This window comes from Engraulis encrasicolus, chromosome 11 (assembly GCF_034702125.1).
Source record: "Engraulis encrasicolus isolate BLACKSEA-1 chromosome 11, IST_EnEncr_1.0, whole genome shotgun sequence".
NCBI lineage: Eukaryota > Metazoa > Chordata > Actinopteri > Clupeiformes > Engraulidae > Engraulis > Engraulis encrasicolus.
The window spans coordinates 2,352,492-2,373,755 of NC_085867.1; the positions used below are offsets into that span (position 1 = coordinate 2,352,492).

The following is a 21,264-nucleotide window of genomic DNA, read 5'->3' on the forward strand; positions in this document are numbered from 1 at the left end:
CCAATCCAGACGGTTCTATGTGTATGTCAAAATCGTGTCCAGCATATACGCCAATCCACCATTCCTGAACAATGGTACTACGTGAACACAGAAGACAATCCAGCTGACCTGGCATCACGGTCGGTTCCAGCAGCACGCCTCACACAGACGATGTGGTTCAAGGGACCAACCTTCCTGCGCAAGCCGTCCATTCAGCCAGACCCAGCTCAGTCATTCGACTTAGTCTCACCGGAGTCAGATGGAGAGGTCCGTCCAATTGTGAAAAGCTTCCTCACCAATCTGCAAGGGGAAGTTCTCAGCACAGAACGCTTTGAAAGGTTCTCCACATTCGACACTCTCCAACGCGCCATCGCACTCCTGATTCATATAGCAAAATCCTGCAAGGCTCCGACAGGCAAGTGTAAGGGTTGGCATCATTGTGACTTACCTAGCTCAGTGGATGAGCTTTCCCAAGCAAGAGAAGTCATCATCAGAGCTGTTCAGAGGAGCACATTTGTGAAGGAATTTGAAGCTCTGGAGAGAGGAATGCAAGTTCCGTTAAGCAGCTGTCTACGCTCCCTCAACCCGATCTTACAGGGTGACCTCCTCTGCATTGGAGGCAGACTGAAGAATGCGGATGTGTCCATCGAACAAAAGAACCCGGTCATTCTCCCAAAATTGCTACTTACCAGATACCATCATGCTCAAGTAAAGCATCAGGGCCGTCATCTAACAGAAGGAGCTGTACGAGCTGCTGGACTCTGGATCCTGGGAGGCAAGCGGCTTGTGAACTCAACTATTCACATGTGCATCACCTGTCGCAAACTTAGAGGAAGGATGCAGGAACAACAGATGGCAGATATGCCCGCAGAGCGCCTCAACCTGCCCTATGTGGGCCTAGATGTTTTCGGGCCCTGGCACGTCTCCGCCAGACGCACCAGAGGGACGCAACCTGAGAGGAAGTGCTGGGCCATCCTATTCTGCTGCATGAGCTCCAGAGCAGTTCACATCGAGGTGATTACCTCAATGGACACCTCAAGCTGCATAAACGCGTTGAGGCGTTTCTTTGCCATCAGAGGACCAGCCAAACAACTGAGGTCAGACTGCGGCACAAATTTCATTGGGGCCTGTAAAGAACTTGGGCTGAGTGCAGATCAACCAGACAGCGCGGTGCAGAGATACCTGCACCAACAAGGATGCTCCTGGGTGTTTAACCCGCCCCATGCCTCACACATGGGGGGTTCATGGGAGCGCCTCATTGGGGTAGCCCGAAGAATCCTGGATTCGATGCTCCGTGACCACAGCACTCGCCTTACTCATGAAGTTCTGTGTACTCTAATGGCAGAAGTGACCGCAATTCTGAATGCAAGACCACTAGTTCCAGTGTCAAATGATCCAGAGAATCCATACATCCTCACACCATCGATGCTGTTAACACAGAAAGCTGGTGCCCCACCACCTCCAGATGACTTCTCAGACAGGGACCTCCTCACTAAGCAGTGGAGACAAGTACAAGCCTTATCCAACTTATTCTGGAACCGTTGGAGACAATCGTACCTGTCAACCCTACAAAGTCGCAAGAAATGGACAAGGTCCAACCAGAACCTGCAAGACGGTGACATCGTCCTCCTCAAAGACAACCAAGCTGCCCGCAACAACTGGCCTTTGGCAGTGGTCACAAAGGCTATTCATGGAACTGATGGAAGAGTCCGTAATGTGGAATTAAGGACAGCAAACCAAGGACAATCAAAGACTTACCTTAGACCAGTTACCGAAACTGTTTTGCTTCTCCGTAAGGACTGATGCTTCAGATGTGATTCTTGTTTGAGTTTAATGTTTATTGTGGTGACCTCACAGTGGTCAGGCGGGGAGTGTGTCGCCATTAGGGCGATGTATGTAGTGAAACTTTTATATTGACACTTTGAGAAAGAATAGCACTTTTATTTTGATACCGTTTCCTGTATTTTCTTTACCACTTCCTGTCTTGTCATCAGTTACTTCACAGACATCATATAGGAAGACTAGATACGTCATCGCGTATTTCAAGCACGTCCGCACAGGTCGGCCATATTAGAGCAGCCTAAACTCTCCACAGACCCTCCGTTACACCTGAAGTAAACTGAAGAGTTGAAACGTTGGGATACTTAAAAATGTATTCTGTTGCTTCGCTGAAATATTGACACGTGTTTATAAATGGTAGGGCTCCTTAAAACTTAAGTGTAGACTGGGGTAAAACGCCCAGGAGAGTAATAGACCTATGCTTCCCACTTAACCTATTTGTCCAAACATTTAGATAGACCTACAGCAAATACACATTTTAACCATTGCTGTGCATTACGTTGACGGCATGGATATATTCATTGCACCAAATTAAAGACGACAGAGATGACGTACTGGAAGAGAGATGTACAGCGCAACAGGTTCATTCTATCTGGATGGCTTTAGCGTCACGACTGATTTTGAACACAGGGTGGAGCTGTCGAAACCAAAGCATATACTACAAGTGAACGTTTATTTGTTATTTTACTGAAAATATAAAAGATTACGTTGTGCATTTGTTTATGGGATCTATTTAATTACATGAATAAGCCTACTGAACTATATTATACATGATTTTAGACCTATGCACATAATAATATACTGTAATATAATATAATAATATTGTGAATATTCATCACTATGCAGTATCAACATATACTTTCGTTTGGAATTTTTTATACTGTATAAAAAAACAACCCTTTCGAAAATCGATATAAATTTGAGGGAATTATGGCCATCTGAAGAGTATACAACACCCAAAACTCACTGCAACTGGTTGAGCCAGAAGGCTGCTTTAACATGGCCGCCATGCGCGGACGTTCGGCTTGCATGACGGGAACGCGGACGACGCATCTAGTCTTCCTATATGATGTCTGTGAGTTACTTCACGTTCAGTTCCTGTCTACTGAAATCGGTTTCTACTTCAAAGAATTTCCTCCGTGAACGATGCTAGAAGCAAAGTCATAAGTGAATGCCTTGCTAAATTGAAATATTGATAGTTTAAGTTAAGTTTATGTTAGGAAGAGAATGTAATAAATAGGTTAAAAATATCGTTTTTATTTACATGTATTTACAATGAGACTTCATGAGACTTCATGTGAAGCTGAACTTTATGTTAAAAACAGTCAAACTTTGTTTTGTTACAGTTTTCACTCTGCCATGTAATGCTGGATTCTTCAGATAAACAACAGTGAAATGTTAACTACAGAACAGACTCCTGGTTATTGCATCAGAGTTTAACTGGTTGGATAGCTTCAGTTCATACACTGCAGTGAGGACAACACAGAAGCTAAAGTTCTCCCATCTTCCATAGTATGTAAATAAGCCCATGACTGTACGAATATACTGGATATGAAGCTTGAGTTCTCCCATCTTTACCATAGTATGTATATTCAAAATAGTAGGCCCAACACTAAAATAATATGCTGGATATGAGGCTTCAGTTCTGGGTGTCAGTAGCCAAGAGGCAGAGCAGAGCAGATGCCGTAGCGGGTGGTGGGGGGTGAGTGGCAGCAGGGGGAGAGGCTGGGGCATCCTAATTGGGAACACACACTCAGCACACACACACACACACTCTCTCTCTCTCTCTCTCTCTCTCTCTCTCTCTCTCTCTCTCTCTCTCTCTCTCTCTCTCTCTCTCTCTCACACACACACACACACCCCACACACACACACACACAAACAAACGCACACACACACACACACACACACACACACACACACGCAGCACACACAAACAAACGCACACACACACACACACACACACGCAGCACACACACACACACACACGCACGCACGCACACACACACACACACACACACACACACACACACACACACACACACACACACAGGGTGTTGAGGCACTGGCAGCAGAGCAGCATGGGGAGCAGAGGGAGCAGGCTGGGGGCACTTGTCTACATGCACACACACATGCCTTTCTCACTGAGGGTGTGTGTGTGTGTGTGTGTGTGTGTGTGTGTGTGTGTGTGTGTGTGTGTGTGTGTGTGTGTGTGTGTGTGTGTGTGTGTGTGTGTGTGTGTGTGTGTGTGTGTGTGTGTGTGGTGTGTGTGTGCTCTTCACGGCAGAGTCAGTCTGTAACTCTGATTCAATGGGTGGATGTGTGTGTGTGTGTGTGTGTGTGTGTGTGTGTGTGTGTGTGTGAGTGAATCTGTGTGTGTGTGTGTGTGTGTGTGTATCTGCCTGTGTGTGTGTGGTGTGTGCGTGTGCTCTTCACGGCAGAGTCAGTCTGTAACTCTGACTCAATGGGTGGATGTGTGTGTGTGTGTGTGTGTGTGTGTGTGTGTGTGTGTGTGTGTGTGTGTGTGTGTGTGTGTGTGTGTGTGTGTGTGTGTGTGTGTACTCTCTCAGTGTGTCTGCATGTGTGAGTTTGGACAGGTTCACTCACTCCTGACGTCAAAGTCTCTCTCAGTGTGTGTGTGTGTGTGTGTGTGTGTGTGTGTGTGTGTGTGTGTGTGTGTGTGTGCGCGAGTGTGTGTTTGTGCGTGTGTGTGTTTGCGTGTGCGCGTGTGTGCATGTATGTGCCTGCCTGTGCGTGCATATGTGTGTGTTTGTGCATGTGCGTACGAGTGTGTGGATTTGGGCAAAGTCATCCACACTTGAAGGCAGAGTCACCTACACTCTTCCTCTGGCTCAGTGTGTGTGTGTGTGTGTGTGTGTGTGTGTGTGTGTGTGTGTGTGTGTGTGTGTGTGTGTGTGTGTGTGTGTGTGTGTGTGTGTGTGTGTGTGTGTGTGTGTGTGTGTTTGTGTATGTGTGTGTGTGTACGTTTCCGTGTGAGGCACAGTCACCTAAACTCTTCCAATGGATCAGTGTGTGTGTGTGTGTGTCCGTGCTTGCGTGCATGCGTGCGCGCGTGCATGCGTGCGCGCGTGCATGCGTGTGTGCGTGTCCGTGTGAGAAGAGCCAGAGTCACCTACACTCCTCCTCTGGATCAGTGTGTGTGTGTGTGTGTGTGTGTGTGTGTGTCCGTCCGTGCGTGCGTGCGTGCTTGCGTCACCTACACTCCTCCTCTGTATCAGTGTGTGTGTGTGCGTGCGTGCGTGCGTGCGTCACCTACACTCTTCCTCTGTATCAGTGTGTGTGTGTGTGTGTGTGTGTGTGTGTGTGTGTGTGTGTGCGTGCATGCGTGCATGCGTGCATGCGTGCGTGCGTCACCTACACTCCTCCTCTGTATCAGTGTGCGTGCATGCATGCGTGCGTGCGTGCGTGCGTGCGTGCGTGCGTCACCTACACTCCTCCTCTGTATCTGTGTGTGTGTGTGTGTGTGTGTCCGTGCGTGCGTGCGTGCGTGCGTGCGTCACCTACACTCCTCCTGTGTATCAGTGTGTGTGTGTGTGTGTGCGTGCGTGCGTGCGTGCGTGCGTCACCTACACTCCTCCTCTGTATCAGTGTGTGTGTGTGCGTGCGTGCGTGCGTGCGTGCGTGCGTGCGTCACCTACACTCCTCCTCTGTATCAGCGGGGATCCCTTCTTCCTCCTCTCCATCCCTCCGTTGCCTTCCTCACATGCAGCTGGTCACTCCAACACAGCTCCTGCAGGGACAGCAGTCAAACATGTGTTAGAGACATGTGTTTATGCCCTAGCCTGCTGCCATATAAGGGACCACAATGGAAATAAGTCTTCGGACTTTTTTGTGTACATCCCTGTCTATTTATCCCTTTCAATGTATGGTTATTGTTGCTGTACAATGTTTTTACATCTAATAGACTAAATAAATTCATTCATTCATTCATTCATTCATTCATTCATTCATTCATTCATTCATTCATTCAGACAGACAGACAGACAGACAGACAGACAGACAGACAGACAGACAGACAGACAGACAGACAGACAGACAGACAGACAGACACACACACACACACACACACACACAGTACAACCCAATGCAATTCCAAAGCCATCCAGCAGGGGGGAGCAGATCACCATGAGCCCACTGGGGAAATGAGGCATTCACCGAGTGTCCCTACGGCATTGACTAACAAACACTGACTTGGGGGAACTGAATGGTTTAAAAAAAAAATTTTTTTTTGCTTTTTGGGCATTTATTTACTTTCAGAGAGGAGACAGGAAGTGAACAGGAGGGAGACGAGGAGGGATCTGCAAATGCCCTGCGCCAGAATCGAACCCAGGTCACCCGCTGGGGAAGCAGGCCAGTGCCCTACCGGTTAGAGCCATGGTAGGGCCGGTCGGGGGAACTGAATCTTGCTTGATTCTACTAACGTGTCTTTCTGCTTTATGTGTGTCTATCCAGGGTGCCATTTGTCAAATCAACACCCCCCCCCATCACACACACACACACACACACACACACACACACACACACACACACACACACACACACACACACACACACACACACACACACACACACACACACACACACACACACACACTTCACCCCCACCCACCCTACGATTGGGGGAACTGAATCTTGCTTGATTCTAATTGTTGTAATAATGTGTCCCTCTGCTTTATGTGTGTCTGTCCAGGGCAGGTCCAGCAGACAGTTTTGGCTGGGCCCCCGGGACAAGGCCACCAGAAAAAAGCCCCCCCAACCCCAATACATACAAAGTATTGAGGACCAATTTCTGGGCCCCGTCTCTCCCTGGGCCTGGAACCACTCACCCCTTTGTTCCCCTGTGTCAGCTTGCCCGATCCAGACTGCGATTTGTCAAACCAACGTCACCCACCCCCCCACTTCACCCCACACCCATCCTCCCAACTGCACACAGCACCTGCCCAGCTTCCTTCTCATTAGCAGAGCCATCTGTGGTCTGATATCTGGTGCTCGGGATCAGAAGGTCATGGGTTCGATTCCCCGGTAACAGTTGACAAATGGTTGGTGCTGGGCGCTGTGTATAGCTAGCGTTCTCTCAAGCACCACCAAGGTCGAAGTGTCCTTGAGACGCCTCCTGTCCTCGCCAGACTACTACCAGAGATATTCTATAGAGATATGCCAACATAATAGGTTTCTATGGGCACCTAATGCGACCAGGTTCCGGTCTGCCTAAAGGGGCGTGTCATAATGCTCCTACAATGAATAGAACAGTCCTTAGGTCTGCCTAGGTCTGCCTAAGGGGGGCCATAATAGAACCAGGACACAATGGGCCAATGGAACCTCTCTCTCTCTACTCTCTCTACTACTACTACTAAATCCTCGCGGGGTCTGTTACTGTGGCTAATTCAGTACTAGGTGCTCTGGATAAAAGCAGCAGCTTAATGGTGTCTCCTCTCCTCTCTTCTCCTCTCCTCTCCTCTCCTCTCCTCTCCTCTCCTCTCCTCACATCTCCTCTCCTCTCCTCACATCTCCTCTCCTCTCCTCTCCTCTCCTCACATCTCCTCTCCTCTTCTCTCCTCTCCTCTTCTCTCCTCTCCCCTCCTCTCCTCTCCTCTCCTCTCCTCTCCCTCTCCCTCTCCCCTCCTCTCCTCTCCTCTCCTCTCCTCTCCTCTCCTCTCATCTGCTCTGCTCTGCTCTCCTCCCCTCTCCTCTCCTCTCCTCTGTGGTTCTTTTCTTGTCAACTGGCCTCTCCATCTATCTCCTCTTCTCCTTCTCTTATTCTTTTTTCATGCTATCATGCTATTCTCTCCTCTTCTCTTCTCTCCTCTCCTCTCCTCTCCTCTCCTCTCCTCCTCTCCTCTCCTGTCCCCTCCTCTCCTCCTCTCCTCCCCTCCCCTCCCCTCCCCTGTCCTCTCCTCTCCTCTCCTCTCAGCTCCTGCCTTTGATGCTTGCGATATAATTCTCTCTTTCCTTCCGATGTTTTGATGAAACTCAAATTTATCGTTAACTTTCTACACTTTCCCTTCCCTTTCTTTCTAACATAAATTCCATCTTCATCCTAACCATAACATCCTACCTTCATCAGCCTAATCCCCGATCTTACGAATACGAATACTTTATAGTCCACAGAGTGGAAATTTGTCTTCAGTTTCACCACAGACATGCAAACATTTAAAGACAATAATCCCACAACGCACAATCAAGCATTCAACCACTGCACTGCACTTCTCGGAACATCTCACCCATTTCCCAACTCCCCTAACCAATGTCACTGAACACTAAGCACAATTCCTTCTTTACACTCACATTTCAGTTTCAAAACACACTCTTTTCAAACCACTACACACAATTCTCTGGATTACACACAATTTTCATGAAGAAAATCCCTGGTTGTCGCAATGAACACACTGCCATTCAAAATACTAAAATCAACTGCCATACTATGTTCACTTCCTCATCACATGGGCAAACTCTCCTCATACTGGTTTGCAATCTGAAATCATCACCCCATAAGGACACACAGTGCATGTGATATTGATGAAAACATGAGTGGATGCAGTGAGAAAACACATTTGTTTAGTTTTTGAACTCCAAAAGATGTTATACAAGAGATCACTTTCATGTGGTTACCCAAAATTTTACAATAAATTAGTGCATTTTTTTAAATGTCAGAAAAGTATGTAAAATATATTTTTTGCCACACATCTGTGTACCCCAAGTCTAAAAACAATATTTCAGTATTTTACAACAAAAAAAATACCCTCTTTAGTAAGTAGAACAGTGAAGAAAATAAGTTTCTACTGTGTGGTAAGTTGAGTATAGAGTTTTACCTTGTGCATATTAGTGTTCAATGGTTCACATAAGAGTGTATTAAAATGACTGCTAGCGTGTGTCATTTGAGAACAAAATGACCTTTTTAAAAGAGAGTACATTGTTTTGAGACAAGATGTGCATTTTTCAGAGGTAGTGAGGAGTTTTATATGGATATTTGTCTGTAAAGTTTTGAGAATTCGAGAACTGATTCTGAAAATTGTGTGTAAGCAATCGAGAAAAACTGTAATAGAGACCATAAAATAGTGTAACCAAAATGATGTTCATCACATTGTAATCAAACTCATTCTGCTTTGGTTCTGATAATGATATGGCATTATAATATGTCTGATATGTTTGTGATATGTGGTCTAGTGCACAGTTCACATGAATCAGTTAGTCATACCGCTCTTCGGAACGATGACTTTTGATTGTCAATGGGCCAGTCCAAAGTTCAGAGGTCAAACATCTTTCCACAATGATGGCTGAAAATATATGACTATTAGACTACTATATAGCCTACATATACTGTTAATGAATAGCAACAGTTTCTGTGCTTCTCTGCTTCTCATTAACATTCAGCATTACCACAATAACCATGTCGTAATTCACAACATTGCCCCTCATGCAATGATGCACGTCACACAGTAAAGGTTTATGTACTTTGTAGCATTACTTTATCTAGTACATCATGTATCGATGAATGTAAAATACACACACTGATACTTAACGAAGCCAATTGGAGCCAATTCTTTCTCTGCTCTTCATCCCATTTGGACTAGTGAATCACATTTAAGTACACACACTAGTCCGTAGCTGGGCTGCCTGCTGAGCGGCGCCCGGCGAGCAGTGTGGGGGTTAGGTGCCTTGCTCAAGGGCACTTCAGCCGTGGTCGGGCATTGAACCGGGAACCCTTGGGTTACCAACCCAGTGCTCTAACCACTGAGCCACGGCTGCCCTGTACCTTGTACTTTAGGCCTATGTTTGACTTACAACTAACTGTCCTCGTGATTCATAGGGTCTGGCAATGCAGACAAGAGTAGTCAAAGGAGTAGGACAAAGAGTCCTCGAAGAGTAGTCATCAACATGCATCACCTTTACAGTAAATGATGCATCTATCTGCTCTATCTGGCCGGAATCAGTGTTGCCAATTGGGCTGCTTGGGATGGCCGTCTGCGGGTAAAAATGGGTTAAAAAAAAGGGGGCATTTGGACGGATTCTTCTGCAAATTTACGGCCATAGAAATCAATAGAATTTAGTTCAAATTCCAGGATTTAGGATTTAGTGCTTCCAGGCGGGTTTTGAGCTTTTTTGGGCTGGAAATCATCAGTCACGTCTGGCAACCCTGCTCATGATCAGCTCCAAGTGCTGTGGTTTGCAGTGTTGCCAGATTGGGCGGTTTACTGCCCAATGGGGTTGCTTGGGATAGCCGTCTGCGGGTAAAAACTTTCTGCAGTTATGCCCATATATATATCAATGCAATTTGTTGAAATTGGGCGGAATTTAGCACCTCCAGGTGGTTTTTGAGCACCTTTTGGGCGGGATTTGATCGGACACATCTGGCAACACTGGCTGTTTATGCTGCGTGCACAGCTAGCCTCTGAGTCGTGAGGAAGTCATGATCCTTTAGATTTGGGAGGGAACACCTGTGATGCTGATAAAAGACTGACAGTGACTTATAGTGGAGTGGAAGAAAGGAAACGCTTGTTCGTCATCTATCACACCCCTCTCCGTCTTCCCATCTACCATGCATACACACACACACACGCACATACACGCACGCACACACACTCATGCACACACACACACACACACACACACACACACACACACACACACACACACACACACACACACACACACACACACACACACACACACACACACACACACACACACACACACACCAGGGCTTGACATTAACTTTTTCACCCACCGGCCACTGTGGCTAGTAGCTTCCCCGAGTCACTAGCCATTCAGGTATTCTGCAAGCCACACATTTTACATCGTTTTTGTTTTCTTTATCATGATAGTGTACGTCTTACCTCACAAGATGAGGTGCTAAAACAAGATAAGTGTAAAGCTTTCTACAAGGAAGTATAGAAACTTTAGAATTACTGGGCTTTTTCTTTGAGATTTTCTTCAACTTAAATACAAACAATTGATACACAAGGGGCAAACAACAGAATACAAGCTACTATGATGTGTGTGTCATACCAAGGAATAAGCTGCCAGCCAAATTGGCTAGTGACACTGAAATTATTACAAGTTTTACCAGCATTTGGCCGGTTGGCAGGTGCCAGTGTCCCTGACACACACACACACACACACACACACACACACACACACACACACACACACACACACACACACACACACACACACACACACACACACACACACACACACACACACACACACACACACACACAGAGGATAAAAGTACTCTCTCTCTCTCTCTCTCTCTCTCTCTCTCTCTCTCTCTCTCTCACACACACACACACACATACACACACACATGCACGCATGCAGACACATGTGCGCGAGCACACAAGCACACAGACACACACACACGAGGGACGGACGGACGGTAATCAAAGAGTGGAAAAAAAAACCTGCTGTCTGCATTGGGTGTGATGCCCCATAGCTCAGAGTGTCATCAACCACAAGGCATCGATCGGTCAGGTCTCCACACAGTGATACAATCATCCCATCACTAACAGGACACACGCACATGCACACACACACACACACACAGTCAGCACAGACGTGCGGAAATGCACACACACCACAACCCTGACTCTGACTGGTTTGAAAACACACACCCAAGAGCACAGATACCTGCACACACGCATGTACACACGTACACACACATGCACACACGCATGCACGCAGCCACACACGCACACGCACACACACACACTACACACGTATGTGTACATGCCACATTCACACACAGCTACAGGATAACAACCCCTTGTATGACCACATCACACATCCAGCCTACCTCATCAGATATCCGCAAAGCCTGTGTCACCATATGCGTTCATGTAGAAGCCAACAGATAACATCATCTCCCGTTTCACCACATCCTTGCAAGCACCTCACCACCTTGTCTGGCACATGCTGTGTCCCCTAAATAAATCTCCCCTCACACTACACTGGAAGGCGAGGGTGCTTTTCTGAAACTTTAGGTTGTCTAAAAAGCTTCCTTTCCCAAGATTTACTGCGCAGTCATTCTGTTCAGTTTGACATTTTTTTTCTTCATATTCTTGCTGATTACTCAGTATTTTTGTTTTTTTAGGTGTTTTTTGTGTGAAAAAAATCTGACTCAAGGGTCATATAACTTTGATTGTGTCTGCATGAACAACATGAACAAAATGAGCATTAACGTAAGTATAATGAACAATTTTCTGTGCCATAAGAGCTAGTGCAAGACTAAATTCCAGAGTCACTCTTTTATAGGTCAAAGTGTGGACGATAGGGTTGCAGGTTGGAAACAGTAAGAGGGATGTCTGTCCTGCACCTTCATCCATGGCTTAAAGGACCAGTTCAGTCAATTTCAATATGCTGTTGTATTGCTCACGCTACCCTTGACTTGTCAGTACCCGGTGATGCCACATTTTTCGGCTAAGCCCTTTCCGAGATATGAGCAATTCTAATGAGGACAGCATTTGTTTACATTTTCAAAAAAAACAAAAAAATTAACATAGGCCTACTCCAAATATTTTCCCAAAAGGTACTGCTGTTTGCTAGTTGTCTGCTGATGTTTTATAACCTTTTGGGTGTTTTTGGGAATAAATAAAAATGTTTTTTTTTTTTAATGTAAACAAAGCGCTGCCCCCATTACAATGACCAGGATCTCAGAAACGGCTGAAGAAGAAGAAGAAAAAATCTCAGGTACTGACAAGTCCAGGGTAGTGTGAGCATTACAACTGCATTTTGAAAATGACTGAACTGGTCCTTTAAGTGCCCTTGCGCAAGTCACCTACGTTGCAAGGAGGTTAGTGCCCTTGAGCAAGGCACCTACGTTGCTTTAGCTTAGACCTGCCCCTCTCTCACACAGCCCCCCACAGTATGATATTGAAGTGAAAAAACAACCACCATAACAACAACAACAACAACAACAACAACAACAACAACAACAACAGCATTGGCCCCTGAGGACTGCATGCCCAGAGGGAAAATGCCCTGTAAGACAGATTACGAGCCTATTCCTGAACAATACAATACAATAAGACATGCAAGAAGAACGCGAGAAGCACGCGCACGCGCACTTTCCTTAACATTGGAAAGTGTGGGAAGGAAGAAATTTGAATTTAAAGCCTTCATAGCCACATTAAGTCTCAACCTGTTCTTGTGTTATGCCCTAAATTCCTTAGCTCTTTTTCCATCCTGTTTCAAACCCCCATATCTTGGTTTGCTATCAGTCACATAATTTGCCTTTGCTTTATGTGATTTTGTTTTCGTGAATTTCCGAGTAATAAATCGTATTTTAGCTGATGTCTCACACATATCTGGCTGTGCCAAACCTGATCATATCTGTATAACCGCCAAACCAGTGCTGCAAACTACTGCTGCAAACCAGTAATGATGGCTACTGCTGCAAACCAGTGATGATGGCTACTGCTGCAAACTTGCAAGTGAGGCTGTACATGTAAAGAATGGTTTAGCCAACCTGAAACTGCTGATCTATCAAGTTCTAAGGGTGTGTTTACTGACTAATCTGTATCTGAAGAGTTCAGATGCAAAACTCCCTAAGTGCCATTTCAGAAAATAATCTTAATTCATTTTTATTTAATACAAAGCTATTGTCATGAATTATCAAAATTGAATATTTTTTTATTTTATTTATGTAATATAACTTTTCATGTGTATTATCAAGTACATGAATGTAAACCAAACCAACAATTCTACAAATATAGAAGTGCAGGTCTTCAGAAATGGAGTTAGGGGGGTTTGCATCTGAACTCTTCAATTCTACAAATATAGAAGTGCAAGTTTTCAGAAATGGAGTTAGGGGGGTTTGCATCTGAACTCTTCAATTCTACAAATATAGAAGTGCAGGTCTTCAGAAATGGAGTTAGGGGGGTTTGCATCTGAACTATTCTAAAAATATAGAAGTGCAGGTCTTCAGAAATGGAGTTAGGGGGGTTTGCATCTGAACTCTTCATCTGTAGCCAATCTGTATAATATGCTGCTTCAGAGGAGACGTTAAACTGAATCACCATGTCTTGTTCTCATGCTGGTTATGTCAATCAATGACTAGGTTTTTTTTTTCCTTTATGAAAATCAGTTGCAGACGTCATGCAGTAATCTTTTTAGACCAACGTTTCGGCTTGTGCCTTCATCAGGGTCATCTCATCATATGCTTTTTTTTCTACCATCTGCAAAAACAATAGTCCGTTTTTAGTCAATCTCAGTTGAGGAGGCCCCAATTTTGGGGGCATAATGGTTGAGGCCTTAAAGGGATATGCCACTATTTTGGGGCTTAATACAGTTAAAATCGTTGGCTGGGGTTTTGCTTTAAGACAAGTTAAAAGAGGGAATATGTCGCTAAGCTAGTGAAAGTCAATGGATCCGTGTAGCATTGATAACCACACACGCACACAGACGCACAGAACACACACACACACTCACAACACACATAGGTAGTAACCCATGCTACACGGATCCATTGACTTTCACTAGCTTAGTGACATATTCCCTCTTTTAACTTGTCTTAAAGCAAGACAACGCTTAACATGAAAAATAAGACACTTTACCACCTTTAGAAACCCCAGCCAACGATTTTAACTGTATTAAGCCGCAAAATAGTGGCATACCCCTTTAAGTCAGGGGTGGGGAACCTCTGTCTCGAGGGCTGTTTGCGGATCCAGAGGTCGTTTTATCCGGCCCCCGATATGATTTGAATGTTATGCAGCTTCACATGAAATATGACATATTTTGTAAAGGAATATTAGAAATTACATTTGCAATACAATTAAGTTATATTCAGGGGTCCTAGAGAAGGTGGGGGCTGTTTCAAAGGTAGCTGCCCTCAATATAGGCCTAAAGTGCAGGGGGAAATCCTGGTTTGTGTCCATAGTATGGCTCTCGGAGGACTTTTACGGCCCTCGGATGAAATTTTAAGTGGCCCCTCGAATGAAAAAGGTTCCCCACCCCTGCATTAAGTGGTCTGCTTACTCTGCGTGTGCCTAGTGGCGGCTCTGCAGCAGCTCTGGGGTTATCAGCAGGTCATGTACTCATCTGTACCAACGGCAGCAGCTCAGATCAGATCAGACAAGTAGAGGTCCTGACTCACTGTGTCTCACTCATACAGCATCCCATGTCAAGATCCCATCATCACCGTGACCGGCAGCCTGGGAGTTCCCCCGAATACGCTACTGGGAAAGTTCCAGAGCTAACTGGCTCATTCAATCCGATGTTTGATTGACCTCAACGGTCCAAACACACAGTAGTTCTGCCATGGAATAAATGACAAAACGGATTTCAAGTGAAGTGCAGACTTCTCAATAAAACGGACAGTTGACAAATTCTCTGCTCAACTCATTCAATCTGGATTTCACTATCAGCATTCTCTGGTATTGTTGCCTCATTAATTCATTCAGAATTCACCCTGCGCCTCCCCCCCATCCCCCCCTCTCTCTCTCTCTCTCTCTCTCTCTCATTTGCAATTAATCCTCTGGCGCATGGTGGCTGTCAACTTCAACTTCAACCTCCAACTGTATTGTCCCCTTAAAAGGAGCAATTAAATGTGCAGGAAGTCAACATAAGCACATATAGACAACAACAGATAAAACAGGGCATACATAAAATGCAATAGGTCAATATACGGTTAAAAGGACCATAAATATTACTATAAAATCAGATAAAACCATAAATACATAAAACAGGAAACATCAACACACCATAAAATGCCATAGACAACTCCAGAGATCAGGTGGATTAATGTAATAAAATTATAACCTGTAGTTAGGACTTTTGCTTTCTGTGTTTCTGGTTAAACTCTGTCTGGTTAAACTCTGTCCCTGTGTGAGCTCTTGCTGTGAATTATGTGACATCTGTACCAGGAGGAGACATCTCTCCCAAGTTGTCCCAGACAAGAACTACCACTTAACTGAACTATGACCCTGTATGTTTATTCTTCTTTGGTGCACTTCCCATTAAAGACCAGAGACCAAGGATGCCATGCTAGGAACACGTTTTCCAGGCTTCTCAATCTCTCTCCTTTCGCGAAAGCCAATTGTAAACCTGATCTAATTGTCGTGGTCTCGTTATGTATTAAGGAGTTCCTATAACATTGATCAATGAGGATGTGAAGGCATCATCCAAATAGGCGCGCGCTACCACAATGATTACTAAAGAGCACTTCTCCTTTATGCTGATTGGCTGATACACTTTACTGGTGGTTAACAAGGTTCCCATTTCCCTGTAAAGCCCTTTAGGTGCCTTTACAGGGCAGAAGAAAGCACAGATCACGGCTTAAACCAAAACGCATCTGTGATGGGACATGTTGTGAGTGTAGCTTCTTGTTCTACTCACTCTTTTAGTTTACAGTCATACGTAGGCTTTAAAATAGGCCTCTTCTTGGAATTTCAGCATGTAAAAAAAAAATCAGTTCCATGATGTCACCTGCCTTTGACTCTTCAGACCACTGTGGGTGAGTGGTGGACCTGGGAAGAAATAGGGGCCGGGCACCTTTGGCTTAAAGGGGCCCCTTATGGGGTAGAAATAGGGCACCGGGAAATGCCTGCTATGCCAGATGGCCAGGGGCCCACGAGGGTGCGGGGCCCACCGGGAAATGCCTGCTATGCCAGATGGCCAGTCCAGCCCTGCTGTGAGTGAGTGGTGGTTTAGGAGCCGTCCTGTAACAGGATGTGATGTCATAAGTCATATTGGGACAAGCTACTGTATGACACAACCCCTGTGTTTCCTATAGCCATTTATAGAGAGTGGCAATGGCCTAACTGTCAAGGAAATGGCTGTAATGTTGTAGTTATTACGAAAGGATTTACCACCAAGCCACTGTGAATGAGAGATGGTTTAGGGGCTAAAAAATGGGTCCATGCTGTAACCTGTCTTTTTTGACTCTTCTGACCACTGTTCAGTGCCTTTCAGGCCGACTGAGAACCGTGCTGGAGCCCGTTCCCGCACCTAATCGTGAACCGGCCGTCGTGTTCACGCCACAGATATTGGCGTTCGCGAACCGGAAAGTTGGTTCGCAATGCGAAACACAAAATACTTGGTTTTTCTCTGTGAACCGTGACGACAGCGTGGCCGTCTGCAGGTTCATCCGGGTAACACAGTCACGTGCGGGAAAAGTTCAGAGCCCGGTATGAACACGAGCAGTTCACAGATAAGCACTTTAGTGCCGAACGTAACTGGTGCGGGCACCGACACCGCTCCATTCTGGTCGGCCTGAAAGCCCTGCTGTGAGTGGTGGTGTAGGAGCCAGGCCTGTCACAACCAGGCAAGCAAACTAGGCAATTGCCAAGGGCCCCCAGATGAAAGCCCCCCCCCAGCCGGTAATCAATTGCTAGTTGCCATGGCGCTGCATTGTTTGGCTGCCTTACTGGTAACTCCCACAACTGTGCAACTTTTAACTTATTTTATATGGTATTAGACCATATTTTAAAATGAACTTGAGTTGCCGTGACTGCGTGAGAGAAAAGGTACTTTTAAGTGCTGTCTTCACAATGTTTTCGGTTGTTTTTCTTAATTTAAACCGCGGATTGTGTCAGATGAGACGACGCGGTTGCGGAACTCTCCATGGAGACGGGAATGCCAAACGCGAATCGGAGTGGAAAAGCCTCGATCGACCAGCGGTGAACTGACAACTTCACACACGTTGGTGGGTGGATATTGGACTGCGCTTTGCCTCGCAGTGATCAGCTAGTGTCGTGAGGATGCCGTTTTGCCACTAAGCGAGTTCAACACTCCTCAACGGAAGCGTTCATCATCACGCCTCCACGGGAGCGCCGGTCTTTCCTATGACCATCTGACTTTTTCACAACAGCTGCGCCAGTGCATTGCCACGCCTACGTTCACTTCCCAGAGAGAACTTCACCTTGTTGTTGAGTCTACACAGCTATGGACAATTAAGAAAACTACTTTTATTTTATGATGTATAATTAATTTATGTAATTTATATTTTTCTGCACATATGGAGTTACCAACTCTCATTTCACTGCATGCTAGCTTAAGCTAGGGTTGTATGTGACAAATAAATTACTCTTACTCTTACTCTTATGTACTTGTATTCAAATAACAGCAACGACAAATGTGTTGAGTGAGATTTTTTTTTGGCCTAAATTCAATGTCCAAAAAGTGCAACGCTATCAAAATCTCTCCTGAGATTCCCCCCAAGTCTCTCTTTGCTTCGGGCCCCCAAATACCCTGAAATGGCCCTGTTGTTCACCCATTTTAGCCTTTTTAGGAAAAGGTGCCATTAAAACCTAAATATCTCAGCCTCCCAAGCACATAAACATTAAGTTTAAGTTGCATTTAAAAGCTAGGACCGATATTCAGCATTACCGCACAAATACACCTACCGCGACAAGAGCGAGGCGAGCGACGGAAGTAATTGACTTTGTATTGAGTCGCGAGACAAAGACGATTCTGGAGACTACAGCGATTTGCGCGACGAGCGCAACAGTTTGAAGTTGAAATCCTTTCAACTTTCTATGACGCGGTTCGGCGACAAGCCGCGACAGCCAATGACTGTAGAGAGGTGAGTGACCACAGCCAATGGGAATGTTTGAATGCTTTGCCTTCGGCTTGTAATGGAAATTCTGTAGTCTCTTCAATCGCGCATATTGCTCTGTCGCTTGAATCGCATCGCGCCTGGTCTATTCGTGCGGTTAGACTGTGTTAATTCAGCTCTATACCCACACTGCTAATAAAAAAACCCTCAAATCTCAAGGGCCTGCATGCAGCGTATATGTCGCTCCAGGCTAAAATGGGTTAAGATCCATCCTGTAACACAGTGTTTCCCAACCAGGGGTACGTGTACCACTAGGGGTACGCGAGCACACCTCAGGGGGTACTTGGAAAAATGTAATAATAAAAATATATGGAGTGTAGTCACATTGGGATAGAGGAACAGATATGGAGCATGATTGAAGGGGTACTCATCATGTGACAAAATTGCTTAGGGGTACGCAGGACAAAAAAGGTTGGGAAACACTGCACAGGATGTGATGAAATAAGTCATATTGGGACAAGCTACTGTATGACACAACCCCACTGTTTCCTATAGCCATATACAGAGAGTGGCAATGACCTAACTGTAAAGGAAATGGCTGTAATGTTGTAGTTATTGCTAAAGGATTTACCGCCAAGCCACTGTGAATGAGAGATGGTTAAGGGCCTAGAGACTGTAATGAGATGTAATGACATGTCATACTGGGACAAACTACTGTTCTAGGAAACAAACCTTATTATGACTTTGCTTTATTAAGAGTGACAATGACGTTGTAATGTGTTAGTAAAGTCAAGTATGGCAGCTGGCAGGCTCCACTCGGGTTTCTTGATTACCGGTAACTTTGAGGGTGATAGCCCAAATAAAACATTTAGAATCAGAAAGAGAAAGGGGCGCACCTTGCATCAAACTGTTTTTTCTTTTTTTTAAATGTTGTATAGTCTTTCAGGCAGTCTGAGGACTTGTCGACCTGATCTGGTTTATGTGTGTGATGTGTCTGATCAAATCCCGCCCAAAAGGTTCTCAAAAACGTCCAAAATGCGGTAAATTCAGCCCAATTTCAACAAATTACATTGATTTCTATGGGCATAAAACGGCAGGGAAAAAACGCCAAATGGCCAATTTTTCTCTTTTTGATTCTAAATGTGTTAGCAAAGGAAATGGCTGTGATTTTGTTATTACCGTCAAGACACTGTGAGTGAGTGAAGGTTTACGAAACGTAATAAGAACGTGTTAAAGTAAGTCATGTTGGGGCGAACTATTACCGTTGGACACAACGTGTATTATGAGTTATAGATGAAGTGGCTATAGTTGTAATGAGTAATAAAATATTATCAAGTATGTCGAAATTGTCACACAAGACTGATGGATGCATTGCTACGATTCTTGACTCTATTTAGTGGGCTAGCATAAAACACAGACAGAAGTTTACACCTACAGGTAAGCCATCTTCACATCTTCATCCATCTTTCTTCCACCCGGAAATCTGTTTTAAACCTGTTGTGCAGAGGCTATGTTATAACTTATCCTTACTGTCATGAAAATTGCAATGACCAAATCTTAATCTGCTACTTACAGTTTTTCTCGATCGCTTACACACATTTTTCGGAATCAGTTCTCGAATTCTCAAAACTCTACACACAAATCTCCAAACCTCACACACAACGGGCAAAACTCCTCACTACCTCTGAAAAATGCACGTCTTGTCTCAAAACAATGTACTCTCTTCTAAAAAGGTAATTTTGTTCTCAAATGACACACACAAGCAGTCATTTTAATACACTCTTATGTGAACCATTGAACACTAATATGCACAAGGTAAAACTCTATACTCAACTTGAAACACAGTAGAAACTTATTTTCTTCAGTGTTCTACTTACTAAAGAGGGTATTTTTCTGTTGTAAAATACTGAAATATGGTTTTTAGACTTGGAGTACACAGATGTATATAAATTTTACATATTTTTCTGACATTTAAAAAATTGCACTAATTTATTGTAAAATATTGGGTAACCACATGAAAGTGATGTCTTGTATAACATATTTTTGAGTTCAAAAACTAAACAAATGTGTTTTCTCCTTGCATCCACTCATCTTTCATCAATATGACATGCAGTGTGTGTCCTTATGGGGTGATGATTTCAGATTGTAAAACCGGTATGCAGAGAGTTTGCCCATGTGATGAGGAAGTGAATTTAGTATGGCAGTTGATTTTAGTGTTTTGAATGACAGTGTGTTCAATGCGACAACCAGGGTTTTTCTTCATGGAAATTGTGTGTAATCCAGAGAATTGTGTGTAGTGGTTTGAAAAGAGTGTGTTTTAAAATTGAAATGTGAGTGTAAAGAAGGAATTGTGTTTAGTGTTCAGTGACATTGGTTAGGGGAGTTGGGAAATGGGTGAGATGTTCCGAGAATTGTGTGTGAAGTACCAGAAATTGTGTGTAAGCAATCGAGAAAAACTGTAGGTTCTTATAGGTAATGCCATTGCAATGTTATTAAGATGTAGGGGTCCATCTGCACAAAGATTTGAGCACTAACCATTAGAGCATGCTAACCCTGATGAAATAGAGAACCTTATTCACATCTCTGGTCCTTGTATTTATTTTGTTGAATAGCATGACAGACAGATGTTTCAGCCTAAGCCATCTTAATTAGTAGTCAGCGGTTTTTTCTTTTCTTTCTTCATAATTAATTTACTGATCCAGTAGCTGCCAACTTCGAAAACCGTCTCATAGACAGTCTGCACTTCCTCAAAAAAAATCACTCTGGTGAAACCCACACATATACTGCAGACAGGCACTTCCCATTAGTTTGACTGATGCTATGAGGTTAAAACTCTCAATGATTTTTGTATATATATTTTACGTATATTTTACCCACAAAATATACACACTGCTGTCACTGTTCAATGAGTCATTGCATTGCATCAATGG

At 44.5% G+C, this 21,264-nt stretch overlaps 1 protein-coding gene across 1 annotated transcript in view; it reads right to left on the bottom strand.

Moving 5' to 3' along the window:
* The window catches only part of LOC134458648 (3',5'-cyclic-AMP phosphodiesterase 4D-like), a 156,998-nt gene that overhangs the window by 120,792 nt on the left and 14,942 nt on the right, over positions 1-21,264 (bottom strand). Inside the window, exon 3 of the mRNA XM_063211077.1 lies at positions 5,478-5,569. Coding sequence (XP_063067147.1) covers positions 5,478-5,522 — 45 coding nt within the window. The 5' untranslated portion in view covers positions 5,523-5,569. The remainder of the gene's footprint in view (positions 1-5,477; positions 5,570-21,264) is intronic.